Raw genomic sequence first — 14,655 nt, forward strand, 5'->3', positions numbered from 1 at the left:
TTTAATGCCGCGACCCCCAACCGGCCGTAAGTCGAGGACTAAACCGGTCGTAAGTCGAGGACTACCCAACCGGTCATAAGTCGAGGACTTTCCCTGCCCAGGAGCGCCGCGCATGCGTGGTTCTGCCCCCTGCACTGGCCGAGGCGTAGCTGGCAAGCGGCAGAGACGGAGCAGGCCGACCACCAGCTGGCCCAGCCCAAGGGAGGTAAGGCACCCGCCGGAAAAGGGGAAAAAAATGGCGGACAAAAAAATGGTGGACAAAAAAATGGCGGACAGCCTTGCTTGGCGACCCCCGTGAAATGGTCAATCGACCCCAAATGGGGTCCCGACCCACAGGTTGAGAACCACTGTGCTATAGAGACTGAATGAAAGTCAACTTACAAAACTAGTAAATGAAGGGAGAGAGAGAGAGACTGGATTGAAAGCAGGGAGAAGACTGAGACAGTCATAGCTAGATGGAGTTGATGAGATCTTCAAGAAAAAGGTGAGAAGTTTAAAGAACGAAAGGCAATGTAGGAAGCAGAATATGGACATAGAAAAAGAACATATTCTTTGTAAGGGGAGGCTATGGAGAGAAATAGTGAATGGGGGAAATTTTGCAATAGTCCTTTTATTTCCTGCCTTTATTCTTTTTAATGTTTTTGCGTACTATGAGTTGCTTTTTTCCTGTGCTTTGTATAATGTTGCTTAAAGAATTGCTAAGCTACATGGTGGTAGGCAGTCTTGTAGGAGAGACAGCTAAAGCACTGCATATAGTCCTCGACTGACAACAGTTCATTTAGTAACTGTTCAAAGTTACAACGTCACTGAAAAAATGACTTATGACTGTTTTTCACATTTATGACTGTTGCAACACCACCATGGTCACGTGATCAAAAGTCAGATGCTTGGAAACTGACTCATATTTATGACGGTTGCAGTGTCCTGGAGTCATGTGATGACAAGCACAGTCAATGGGGAAGCCAGATTTCCTTAACAACCGTGTTACTAACTTAACAACTGCAGTGATTCACCTAACATCTGTGGTGAGAAAGGTCGTAAAATGGGACAAAACTCACTTAACAACTGTCTCACTTAGCAACAGAAATTTTGGGCTCAGTTGTGGTGATATGACAAGGACTATCTGTATACTTTCTGTTAAATGGGGGGTTTACAATTAGCCTGCTCCCAGTAAGTAGAAACCGTTAAATGTAAAATGAAAATATAGGTAGTGCTCGACTTATGACCACAATTGAGCCCTGTCTTAGATGGTTTCCTTCTCCCAACTATGACTGTCAGCTTTTTCTGCAGATGTTTTATTGGATTCAAGTCAGGACTTATCACAGACCTCTTTAGAACAAAAGCAGAAATGCTTTCAACCATTCTTGGGTTCTCGGACGTACCGCATATTTTGAACCATTATCCTCTTGACTGAAACAGAGCTTTCTGACATTTGGCATTATGTTCCTTTCCAGAATGCCTTGATAATCTGGTTTTATTGTGCTTGCACAGATTCAAGGTACCCAGTGCAGGAGGCAGCAAAGCAACCCATAAACATTATGAAGCCTCTTCCGTGTTTCCAAGCAGTGATAGTGTTCTGTTCTTTAAAAACATCATTTGTTTTTTTCTGTGAATATGACAACTGCTCTCATTTAGCAAAGAGGCTCTCCGTTTTGTTTCATTGTCTTCCAGAATGACTGTGGTTTGTCAACATGCACTTTGGCAAACTCCAGTCTGGCTTTTGTTGTTTGGGTCTTGGGTCTGACTTTCAGAAGCGAGGTCTTCCTGGATCTATTATGGTGGAGGCCATTGTCAGTGGCAGATAGCGCAAATTGTTGTACTTTGAAGTTGGAAGTCAGGCAGGATCTGATCTGAAGTTTTCCTTGGTTCTTTTTCCACCATTTGAACTCCTCTGTCCAATGTGAGGTTAGTTTTCCTCTTGTGGCTTATCTATAGGTTGTCTATAGTCTCATGGACCTTAAATTTCTTGATAATATTAGCAACCGTAGTTACAGGACCATGAAGATCTTTGAAGATGGAGTTGTAGCCTTGACCTTCATCGGGCTTGGTTGTTACCTTCTTCCCTTTCTCCACAGCCAACTCTCAGCTTTTCTTTCTCTTGTCCATGTTCATTTTGCTACACATAATGATATATCATTTGCAATTATGCAAAATTACCTAGTTGTGATTGCATGACAGCAAGATTTATGGATACAGACAAAAGTATTGGTAGTTCTCCACTTTTTCCCTAGAGTCCCAATTTGCAGTGAAATACAAACACAATTAAATGACATCCACCATTCTTTATTCCACTATTTCTCAACCTTGGGCACTTTAAGACGGGTGGACCTCAACTCTCAGAATTCCCCTTGGGAGGCTGCTGGCTGGGGAATTCTGGGAGTTGAAGTCCATGCATTTTAAAACGGTCAAGGTTAAGAAACATTGCTTTATAATCCATTCCATTGTCCATGTATGTATTCTTGTAAATAATAAAACAAATGAAAATGGCATGGACATAACTATTGATACCTCTTAGAATTAAAATACATTAGTAGAGTTGGGTGATTTCTCAAGTAGAACTGTTTACTTTAATTAACATCACAGGTATCTTCAAGCTCATAATAAGTCATTCAGCCCATCTGAACAGAGAAAAGTATTCGCTCAGGCGTTTTGCTTAACTGGATGTAATTTTAAACGAAATGTGTAAAACATGAACTTTAGCATGGAATTCAAAAATTGGTTGTAACTTAGGCATACAAAGATATATAGCAGTGGATCTCAACCTTTTTAATGCCGCGACCCCCAACCGGTCGTAAGTCGAGGACTAAACCAGTCGTAAGTTGAGGACTAAACCGATTGTAAGTCGAGGACTACCCAACCGGTCGTAAGTCGAGGATTTTCCCTGCCTGGGAGCGCCGCGCATGTGTGGTTCCGCCCCCTGCGCCGGCCGAGGCGTAGCTGGCAAGCGGCAGAGACGGAGCAGGCCGACCACCAGCTGGCCCAGCTCAAGGGAGGTAAGGCACCCGCCGGAAAAGGGGGAAAAAATGGCGGACAGCCTTGCTTGGCGACCCCCGTGAAATGGTTGATCGACCCCAAATGGGGTCGCGACCCATAGGTTGAGAACCGCTGATATATAGGTTTTTGGCTTCTTTCAAGGCTGGTTGAATCTGAGATCCGGTTCAGGGATGGATGAAGGAAAGATAAGAGCTCTGCTTTCATATTGATGGACAAGCTGGAAGTCAGATACCAGAATAAGCAGACAACAGTGAGGAGTCTCACTAAAGTCCAGAAACTGAGTCAGCCAGCTTGCCTTCATTATCTAAAATTCTGGTCAGGAAAAGGAAGGAGTCAGCTCTAGGCTTACTGTATTTTCATTTAGGTTAGAAGTCCAAAATAAAGAAACGCAGCTGCATATTTTACTGTATTTACAGATAGCTACATGAAGTTATGTAATTAAGCAAAAATTGCATATACACTGGAACATTGCTTGAGTCTGGTGAGCCTCAGCTTTATTTAAGACAGGCACTGATTATGCCAGAGAGAGGTATTTTGGGAGCTGGCACTTTACCAGACCTCAAAACACCTTTCCAACACTTTCTGTACAACCTCACTTATGGGGATTTTGTAAACCATCTGAAATGCCCAAACTGGAACACGCTGCCAGGAAAATCTCAGTCAGGCCAGAGCATAAACACATCTAGCTAGCCCTCATATTCAGTTGTTTAAATGTAGAAATTTATCAGGTGTGACATTAGTTGACAGCCTCCATCCTAGGATGTTAGTTTTTAGGATCTAGCTTTCTCTTTCCCTAGCTTCTATAGAGTCTAGAATGCTGAAAGTTGGAGCCGGCAATCTTTTGAGGTCTATAGCACATTTGGAACTGCAAGTGCATATTGTGGGCAATCTCACAGAATACCTGACCTCTTATTTTCTAACCATGTAAAGAATTCCAGAAGCATTCTTGTAAATCAAGATGTTTCCAGAGAAGGGCTCTTTATTATGGAAAAGGACAATTTCACAGTTTTTGATAGATAGACAGGCAGACAGGCAGGTATGGACGGACGGACGGACAGACAGATAGACAGACAGACAGATAGATAAATAGATATGGATGGATGGACAGATAGACATAGATATGGATGGATGGACGGACAGACAGACAGACAGACAGATATGGATGGACGGATGGACAGATGGAGAGACAGATAGAAATGGATGGATGGATGGACAGATGGATGGACGGACAGATAGATATAGAATATATTTTAATAATAAAGCAGGGCAGGCAGTGAGTCTGGAGTGGCTGAAGAGATGGGCCTTTGGGTGTATTGATTCCTGTCAAGCTCTCTTGCTATCACTGGTGCTTAAGTTCTTCCTTCAGCACCACATAGGGTTCCCGTCTGCTCCACAGCCTGTTCAATGACCATAATGTAAATTGCCCTTTGATTTATTTTATTTTGGCATCATTTCCTAAGGCAGTGTTCCTCAGCTTTGGCCACTTGAAGAGGTGTGGACTTCAACTCGCAGAATTCCCCAGTCCACACATCTTAAAGTGGTCAGGGTTATGAAATACTGCCCAAATATGACAAGAATTGGAAGACCATTGGTTTCTAAATATGTTACAGATGTTCATAAATGTCTGATTCTTGGTTTTTTTAATATGTGGCTATGGTAGTTTCTTGATAAATTTTGGCAGCGGGTATCTGGAAACTCAGACAATCCTCCCATAAATGGTCATTGAATGCGATTATGAGCGTTTGGTTGTGATTCTCCAAAAGATAAGAAAAACTGGGATATCAACAAATTCTAAGAAGGCCAGCTTTGCTAAACAGATACCAAATGTTTTAAGTGGTTCTGGTGTCTGAGGGTTTTTTTTCCATGATAGTGTTGAGCATATAATTGTGTGTTTGTTACATTTTATGTGTAAATGAATTATTTCTTACGTCAAAGGCAAGATTATAGCTTTAATATTTTGTTTCCTTTCTTTACACATGTATTGCTGAGTTTATCTGACATGTGCAAATGTTATATCTAAAGATTATACAGGTACAGGAATGCTAAAAGATTTCTATGAAGTCACGTTGTAATAAAAGCTAAGCAAAACATTACTGATATAACAATTTTCATGCATGCATGCATGTAGAAAAGTTCTGATTTGTTAACTGAGAGATGCCTTAGCTGTTAAATCTCTATATGCCTTTTATGCCCATTTTTAAATATAATGTGAAAAATACCAGGACTATGCCAATTTTTAGATTCAATTCCTTTAGAGTACATTTGATATAGAAAAACACTTGAGTAAAGTTTCTTAAAGCAGTGTTTCTCAACCTCAGGAATTATTTTGAGGTTAAAACACCAAATTAAAATGAAGGAAGGCTGTAGAGAGTGAATGGCAAGTTGGAAGGCGAACTTTGTAAAGCAAGAAACTCATGCATTCATTTCTGATTTTGGTTTGTTTTAATGTGACCTAAGGGGTAGGCCTGCCACACGGCGTCTCCAAAGTTCCCTTTGATGGCCGCTGCTGAAAATTGGCACCGTTCTGAAGCAGGGAATAAACAGCCACAGCCTTTGCAAAATTCCCACACCCCCCCAAGCCAGGAAAAATCCCAGTCTTCCATTATATGGAGAGCCAGTTTGGTAGTGGCTAAAGCACCAGACTAGAAAAAAAGAGATTGTGAGTTTAAGTCCCAGCTTAGCCATGAAAGCCAGCCTGGTGACTATGGGCCAATCACTCTCGCTCAGCCCAACCCACCTCACAGGATTGTTGTTGTGGAGAAAATAGAAGGAGGAAGGTGTGTTGGGTTTGTTCACCGCCTTGAGTTATTTATAAAAATAATAAAGGTAGGATATAAACAAACAAACAAACAAACAAATACCCCTGGGGCAAGCCTCCTACCTTTGCATCATTGTCTTTATCCCCCCAATGGTTTGTGGCCTACTGTTTACAGGCGCAAATCTGAGTTGCAAGAATGCAGATAAATACCAGAAGGCAGCAAAAAGTTACAGACGATTCTCTTTTCTTCTGTCTTGTGGACATTTCAGTTTTTCATTGTCTAGAATTTACCTCAGCTGTTCAAAGGGTGCTCACACCTGAAATTCAGGATTCCCAAGTTGTGTGTGTATGAGCTCCCATACGTGCTGATAAGACAGAATTTGCTATTTTAGCAGTAGCTGCACTCCTACAATGATTGTTTTGCAGGCCTCATCAAAATGCACCAGAATTGGATCCATTGAGAGAAATTTCAGTTTAAAGTACAGTACTCATGAAAGGAATGAATCAGAGAAGAAATCACTTATTAATGCTAGCCATTATTTGATATAATGCGTGAGTAAAAGATCTAATCACCCAAAACAGGATGGAAAGGGGCGTGTTCTGTCCCACAGATAACTTTCTTAAGTAATAAACAAGCATACTGCCCCATTTGTTATTTTAATGTGTGTTTGTCTCTCTCTCTCTGTCTCTCTCTCTCTGTGTGTGTTTTGTGAATTTGGTACATGGCAACCTGGTGATGGTAAAGAGTATGTTGGATGGAATATAAAAGGAATATTAAAAGCATCTTTGAAGAATAATCCATCCATCTATCCATCAATGTTTTCTTCTTTGTTTGAAAAATACGTATTTTTTAATTAATTTACATTGATATGATTTGCATTTTCCAGAATTGTGGTGTGTGTGTGTGAAATGTGTGTTTGCTCATAATTTTGTTTGTAGAAGGGGTATAGTGTGTGCATTTTGATTGTCTCTGGATCTTTGTGAAGCGATGTGTGGAAATGAGCTGGATTAAGGCTAAAGGAGAGAGTTTTGATTTACTGTATTGCTATGCATACAGGAAAATTCCCATAGGGATAATAAAAACAGCAAAGACAACTGGGAATTTGCTAATTTGGTACTAGCTCATTGGAGGGGTAAAATTTGGCACAGAAGTAACAGTTGATGATGATCCTGGGCAAGTGATCAGATAGTGCTTCCCTATCTAGAATTGGGGATGGGGTTGTACTAAAGATGACTTCCCTCTTTGTATGTTTGCATGTAATCAGGACTGTCAGCTTTGGCCCAGTGCTGAACTTTCAAAGCCATTATTATCTCTCTCATACAAACCAGAGAATGTGGTCTGTACAATTTTGCTCCAGGGATTCGTTTAATCTTCCAGCGACCCAAACATAAACATTTACTAGAATAGAGAGTGAAATCAAAAGAGTGCATTTTACCAAAGGTCGCTATTTGAGGCAGATACAAAATTATGTCATTTCACTTTGAGAGTTGGGGTATTGGGGTCATCATTCTGCCACAATATTTTTCCTTGTATTATCTATAGTGTTGGTCTGTTTTCATAGCGAGCTTGGGCAAAAAACACAATCTTAAATCATTTTTACAATGAAGGTTGCAATGGCCTTCCTGTCCCAAGGTTTTTTAAAAATGCTGTAAATTTCATTCATATAGCACATCAAGATAGAAAAGGGGGAGAATTAAGATTTCTGAAGCACCACCACTTTCCAATAATGTTAGTTTCCATGCTGAGAGTTGCCATATGTTGCAGGGGCATCCAGAAAGGAGTTGAGATTCTGCAAGATGGCGGTCAGAGGGTTACCGTCCCAAGCCCTGCCAATTAGTTTTGACAGACATACATATGGTCGTTTTAATGCATATAATGGTTTTATGCATCTGGAAGAAAGCTATTTTGCATAAATATTTCATTTCTTTTTATTATTTTCATCACATAGTATAGCAAAAGTATCCACAATAAATTATTAAAATGAAATAAATAAAATGTTAAGAGTAAAAATTAAAGTTGGATTAAAAAGTTCAAGTTTCTAGGTCAGTGAGGGCGAACCTTTTAGAGACCGAGTGCCCAAACTGCAACCCCAAACCCACTTATGTATAGTCGGGTGCAGGTGGGCATGGCCCACTGGGTGGGTGTGGCCAATTGGGTGGGTGTGGCTTTGGTGGTAATGGCAGACTGGGTGAGACTAAAAAGTTCAATCAATCAATTCCAACTTCGCAAGATCTTTTTTTTCCCACGAGAAGTTGAAATTGATTGATTGAACCTTTTTTTTTTTTGCACATGGTGGTGGAGGCCTAAAGCGAAAAGGTTTTATAGAACCCAGCTGAAGGCCTAGGACTGGGGCAATGGCGCGCGTGCCCACAGAGAGGGCTCTGAGTGCCGCCTCTGGCACTCGTGCCATAGGTTCGCCACCAATGTTCTAGGTTCTATTATCTCCAAGTACTTGAAAATGATGCCTAACATTAGAACCATCATTCAAAGGGCACAACAAAGAACGTTCTTCCCGCATCAACTCAGAAAGCTTAGGTTGCCCAAGAATCTGCTGATACAATTCTAAAGGAGTTGTGGTGGCGCAGTGATTAGAATGCAGTATTGCAGGCTCAGCTCACTTCTAGGAGTTCGATCCTGACCTGCTCTAGGTTGACTCAACCATCCATCTTTCCGAAGTCAGTAAAATGAGGACCCAGATTGTTGGGGCTAATATGCTGACTGTGTAAACTGCTTAGAGTAAGGAATTATTGAGTCTGTCATTTGTATCTCAATAACTGTCTGGTTTGGCACTACAACCAAACAGGACAGATACAGACTTCAACAGATAGTTAGGACTGCAACCAGCCTGTCTTCCATTGAGGACCTGTATACTGTATGAACCAGAAAGAGAGCTGAGAAAATATCTACAGACACAAGCACAGTTTACAGAAGCAAAATGGCGGTAATTAGGCTAACAACAAGAATACCCTTTTGTACAATCCTTTTATTCTTATAAAAGAAAGGAATAAGAATATAAGGAATAGGACTGAGGCAGTGTATTCAGGACTGAGTAGTCATTACAGTTAGTCCTTGATATTTGACCAAGATGGAGCTTGCCCATTATGGTTATATATCTCAATGGTCATAAAATGGGTGAAATGACTGACCCAATTTTATGACCTTTGTGGTGGTTGTTAGGCAAACGTTGCAGTCATAAAGCAAACTAATGGTTCTGTATGCGCGCAGTTTTTCCAAAAACCAGAAGTATGTGCCAGAAGTAGTTCCCTCAAGATACCAAAAGAAAAGCCAGACTTTTATTGTCTATACCAGAGGTCCCCAACCTTTTGGGCACCAGGGACCGGTTACGTGGTGAGAGATTTTTCCGCGGACCGGAGGGGCCATGGTTTTGTGTGCTGCCTGCATCCCGCGGATGGGACTTTGTTTGTGCGGCCCGGTTGCTGGCATGCCACAGCCCGGTACTGGTCCACGGACCGAGGGTTGGGGACCCCTGGTCTATAGCACCAACCTCCTAAAAATCTTTGGCGGCTGAGTAAACAATAATGCGGCCTCCCAGCTACAGGTCATAGAAATTGTAGCTCTTTTGATATTAGAAAACAGGAAGCATTTATAGGAGAACTTCAGCCCTGGAATGTGTATGAGATGACAGGCCATTAAATAGCTGCAGGACACTACATTTCCCTTGTGACAAGGACACTGTTTCTATACATGTCCCTTCTGTTCTTTCAAGGAATGCTGCCGTGTATTTCTTCAAACCTTATGTATAGGCTGCATGCAGGTAGTCCTTGACTTACAGCCATTCATTCAGTAACTATTCAAAATTCTAATAGTACTGAAAAAAGAGATTTAATGAGCAGTCTTTGCACCTCTGATCCCCACGATCACGTGATTAAAATTTGGGTACGTGGCAACCGGTATGCATTTATAATGATTGCAGGATCCTGGGATCACGGCGCCATTTGCAACCTTCCATGCTGGTTTCTGGAGAAGCAAACTCAAAGGGGGACATGGATTCACTTAATGCCCAGTGCCCAACTCACTTAACAACAATGGCAGAAAAGATTGTAAAACTCACTTAACAAGTGCAAGGATTGGTTTTAAATCAATTTTTTTCGGTGGTATTGTAACGGTCATTTAAACGAATTGTTGTAAGTTGAGGACTACATGTAGTGATAAAGACTGGGCCTGGATGTAAATATCCAGGTTTAAGTCTATTGAACTTAAACTTCCTGGAGAACGTTGGTCTGGATTGCTGTCTTTCTCTTTCTCTGTTTCAGTGCAGCCTACTTCGCAGGGCCGTTGTGAAGGTAAAAGGACAAAAAAGATTTCCATGTGAGAGGGCTTCAGTTCCTTGAGGAAATCTTAAAAAATCAAATAAGGAGTGAATAAAATGTGTAACTCTTTTTTAAAATTTTCTCCCCAGGGCCCCCCTCGATCTGTTATACTTCCAGTCCTCCCGTGCAAGTACTGGAAGGCACTGGCTACCTTCATACAGATCCTCATCTCTTTGGCAATAGGCAAGATGGTTCCCCATTAATGGTAGAAGAGATCAATAATATTGAAGGTAAGCTTTTTTGCTCTTCATCTCTAGTTTGGTCTTCTGCCACCTGTGTCTTTTTTGAAACATGGATTTCAGTTTTCATCATGTTATCATTGGCCACGCAGGCTGGGAAGATGGAAGTTTTATCGTGTTGCATCAGGAAGGAGATTTGAGCTACTTCATAGAATCATGAAAGGGCTGGAAGGGACCTTGGAGGTCTTCTAGCCCAACCCCTTGCCCAAAACAGGAGTCCTTATTCCATCTTGGACAACTGGTTGTCCAGCCTTTTCTTGAACCTCCAGCAATGGAGCACCCACAACTCTGGGCGCAAGCTCTTCCACTAATTAACTGTTCTCTCTAGCTTCCGCCCATTGTTTCTTGTCCTGTCCTCAGGTGCTACGGAGAATAAATTGATCCCCTCTTTTTTTTTTTGACAACCCCTATATATTGGAAGACTGCTGTCATGTCAGGGAAGAGTTTTTATAAACAGGGAAAGCAGCAGAGTGAATGATAGAAAAAAGGTGCTTTTTCATAATTTCACTGTAATTATTTATATATATTTTTAACCTTCTACCCTTTACAGAATGTGCTCAGGATGGTTTAAGATTAGAAACAACCCAAAAAGTCAATAAAATCTGATAGATATTATAAAGAACAAGAATCAGATACCTCCTCATTGACAGCAGTGTCAGTGTGAAACAATTTTAATGCTGTAGAAAAATTACTCAAGAATAAATCCTGTTAAAAAAGATAAGTGTAGGACATAGAGCAGGGGTAGGCAACCTTGGCTCTTTTATGACTCGTGGACTTCAACTCCCAGAATAGAATGAAGAAGATGAAATGTTTTTAAAAATGGGTAGACAGACACCTTTCAAATATTACTTCAATGGTCTCACTTCTTAATTCCTCACTGGACCTTGTTTATGGAGATTCTCAACCAACCAGATCATGATTGTCCCAAAGATGCTTTTCTCTAAAAGGCCACTGGATTTTCTTGGTGTGTTTTTTTTCTTCATTGAAAACATTTTGCTTCTCATTCAAGAAGCTTCATCGGTTCTACTGCTCTACAGAACTGAAGAAGCTTCTTGGATGAGAAATGAAAGGTTTTCAAAGGGAAAAAAACCAAGAAAGTCCAGTGGCCTTTTGGAAAAAAGCACTTTTGAGGCAATCCTCACTGGACCAACTTCTAGATAATATTTATCTATTTATTTGTAAAATTTACAGACCACCCATCTTACCTCAAGATAATATTCCCAACGGTGTAATTTTTTTGGTAGTCTTTAAAAGTTGCATGAAAAAGGCCTCAGCTCTTACCTTTTTCTGTCTCTTTCTTTCTTTCTTTCTTTCTGCTTGGCGTCTGGGCCACAGCTGAAGACCCTTTGTGCAACTTCTACCCCCCAAGCTTTCTCCAGGCTTCAGAGGTGGAAATGAGAGGTTCGGAGGATGTTGTCCCTGGCACTGTTTTACAGCGGTTGATCCAGGAGTGGCGCTATGGCAATCCCAATGAGAATATGAACCTGCTGACTCTCCAGCACCAAGCTACGGGGAGCGCAGGACCCTCCAACTCCACTGCCAGCAGCACCCTGTCTTCTTCTGCAGAAAACCTTGTGCCGGAAGACTCACAAATGGTCCAGCAGTCAGCACGGCAGGAACCACAAGGCCAGGAACATCAGGGGGATAATACAGTGATGGAGAAGCAGACCAGAGGCTCACAGCCTCAGCAGAACAATGAAGAATTACCTTCTTACGAAGAAGCTAAAGCTCAGTCTCATTTTTTTAGAAGTCAACAGCCTAGTGTTGTTGGGCCCAGTTTCTACATGGCCAGCAGCACTGGTCCAAAATCTAAAACAGAAGGTAGGCCGACTTTGGCCCGTGCCAACAGCGGACAGGCCCACAAAGATGAAGCCCTGAAGGAACTGAAACAAGGCCACGTGCGCTCCTTGAGCGAGAGGATCATGCAGCTCTCCTTGGAAAGGAATGGGGCCAAACAGCATCTTCCCTGCTCGGGGAGAAGCAAAGGGTTCAAATCCAGTGGGCCCTCCCCTTCCCCAGCTTCCAATAAAGGCATGGATCTGAGAGGACCCCCTCCAGATTATCCATTCAAGAGCAAGCAGGGGGGCTCTCCAGGAAACAAAAGTCAAGAGCCTGGTGTGTTTTTTAATGAACAACATTCTGGAATGATTCAAGAAGTGACAAAGCCATCGTATTCGGCATCACAGCCAGCGAGGAGCGAGGTGGCTATTGTCCGATATCCAGGTCCCCCAGAATATGGTGTCTCCAGGTAAGTTTTGCAATATATACATTTTGGGGGGACTCCTACTGTAAAAAGATCAGATCCTTGTACAATCTTTCTCTTTTCTTTATTACATAAAGACTATCACGTTAACTATTATGAATAATTCTTCTTTCAATCATTCCAGTAATTACAAGCTCTTTGCGACGGACCTCTTTAAGTGTAAGTAATCCAACTGAAATGTGTTCCTCTTTCTGTAGTCGTCAGTGTGCATCATCTTTTCCATCACTGCCAACACCCCAGGAGCACAGCCCAATGTCCTCTCAGACCTCCTCGCTTAGCGGCCCCCTGCACTCCGCGTCTCTGCCGCCTCTCTCAATGGCCACAACATCCCAGTCTCTGCCCGCAACTCCGCCTAGCCAGCAGCCCCTCACACCAGATGCCTTCACGATAGTACAGCGAGCCCAACAAATGGTGGAGATGTTGTCTGAAGATAATGAAGCCCTGCAGAAGGAGCTGGAGGGCTACTACGAGAAAGCCGACAAGCTTCAGAAGGTGGGTGGCAGCATAGAGAGGATCCAGGTCTACCTACCTACCTACCTACCTTACAGTGGCTGTAGCCCATCCAACTCAAAAATATTCTGGGCTAATTATGAGGCCATAGTGGGTTTTTTTGTGTGTGAAATATGCATTCAGGAGGCACGTATATAACTTGGAATTGAGACCCTCATCTCTGCCTTGTATACTGTAAATGATTTGACTCAGCTCCCATTCCATTTATCTTCTTGGAAACAAATATTGACAGGTGGAAAAGTATGTTTTTTGGAGCACCATCTAGCCTCTCCTTTAGCTTCACCACCTTACCTTCTCAGGTGAGCTATGGCTCATCATAACATTGCAGAAGACATTTTGTAGATAAACGTGCCCTCTCTTATGGCACCATTTTGTGAGGTGTCCATAGCATATGTTCAGATCTTCAAAACATGCCTGCACTGATCCCCAGAAGATGTATCCTGGTTATAGATAGTGTGATCTGATAGTGCAAAGCAGTGTTTCTCAACTTTTTATAACTTTTAAGATGTCTTGAGTTTTGGCTCCCATTTCTTGGAGTTGAAGTCCAAATATCTTACAAGTTGCCAAGGCTGAGAAAGAGTGATCCAAAGGATAGTTAGGCTTTTGTGTAAAGTGGAGGCAATTCATGTAGTGTAGTAGTGTCTGGGACATCTCCAATTCAAATCTCTCTTCATCCAAGATTCTCCAAGGGGCCTTATGTAACATTATTCTTTCCTCCGTGTTGATCTAGTTGTTTACCATAAATACCTGTCTAAAATTCTTCCCAATGCCTTATAAATGAACAATATTATTGCAGTTGCCTGAGTGATACCAGTGTTCAGAGTCAATTTCTGTGATGTCGTTTTGTAACGCCTCAGCCACCCTCCTGTCAGACAGCCCGTTTCTAATGCTTGCCAAATTCTCCGCTGACACAAGAGTGTTTATACAGTTGTGGGCTGTCGTAGGCCACAAAAGGGGTTCCCAGAATTTTCTGCTCTGAACCAGCTTTTGAAGGCTTTGCTTTGTTGCCTGGCCTGCTGTCGTTTTAACTTTCTGGGAACTGTCCAACTGTACATTTTCACATATGAAACAGTAGAGTTTCCCCTCCCAAAAAGTTCAGTGCATATGTCTATTGACATAAAAACTTAGTTAAGCTTTTACCAAGTGGTCTGTGCGTAATGGATTGAGACAGCAAAAGTATTCTTGGTTTCAAAGAGGGGCTATAATTAAGTAATTTTAGATTCTGCCCTTAAGTGGTCTCATGATGAAAATGGAGGGTCATTTCTTCTTCCAAATCTAGTAAGTTGGTCTTGTTATATTTAGAGGTTTTTTTTATCATTCTGCTGAGTGGGAATCTGAAGAAATTCATCTCCTATTAGAACCGCCAAAGCTTCTGTTTACATCGTTGTCCCAGTTCTTTTTATCTTTAACCATGCAAAATAAAGTAAAATAAAGCTAATTGGGATTCCAGGCTACCTGCAGCCATAAACTACAATTCACAAATAGCAAAAGTTGGATTCACACATCATGCTACAGTAAATTTGTATCCCCACTGACCCATAGCTATCATGTTATTCCTT

The 14,655-nt window shown here is 41.8% G+C and overlaps 1 protein-coding gene across 1 annotated transcript in view; it reads left to right on the forward strand.

The window, feature by feature from the left end:
• Positions 1–10,188: 10,188 nt before the first annotated feature.
• The window catches only part of AMOTL1 (angiomotin like 1), a 33,421-nt gene continuing 28,954 nt past the window's right edge, over positions 10,189–14,655 (forward strand). Inside the window, exons 1-3 of the mRNA XM_015823824.2 lie at positions 10,189–10,314; positions 11,659–12,571; positions 12,784–13,078. Of these exons, the coding sequence (XP_015679310.2) occupies positions 10,287–10,314; positions 11,659–12,571; positions 12,784–13,078 (1,236 nt within the window). The 5' untranslated portion in view covers positions 10,189–10,286. The remainder of the gene's footprint in view (positions 10,315–11,658; positions 12,572–12,783; positions 13,079–14,655) is intronic.

Source organism: Protobothrops mucrosquamatus, unplaced genomic scaffold, assembly GCF_001527695.2.
Source record: "Protobothrops mucrosquamatus isolate PMUCROS unplaced genomic scaffold, P.Mucros_1.0 scaffold_181, whole genome shotgun sequence".
Lineage (NCBI taxonomy): Eukaryota > Metazoa > Chordata > Lepidosauria > Squamata > Viperidae > Protobothrops > Protobothrops mucrosquamatus.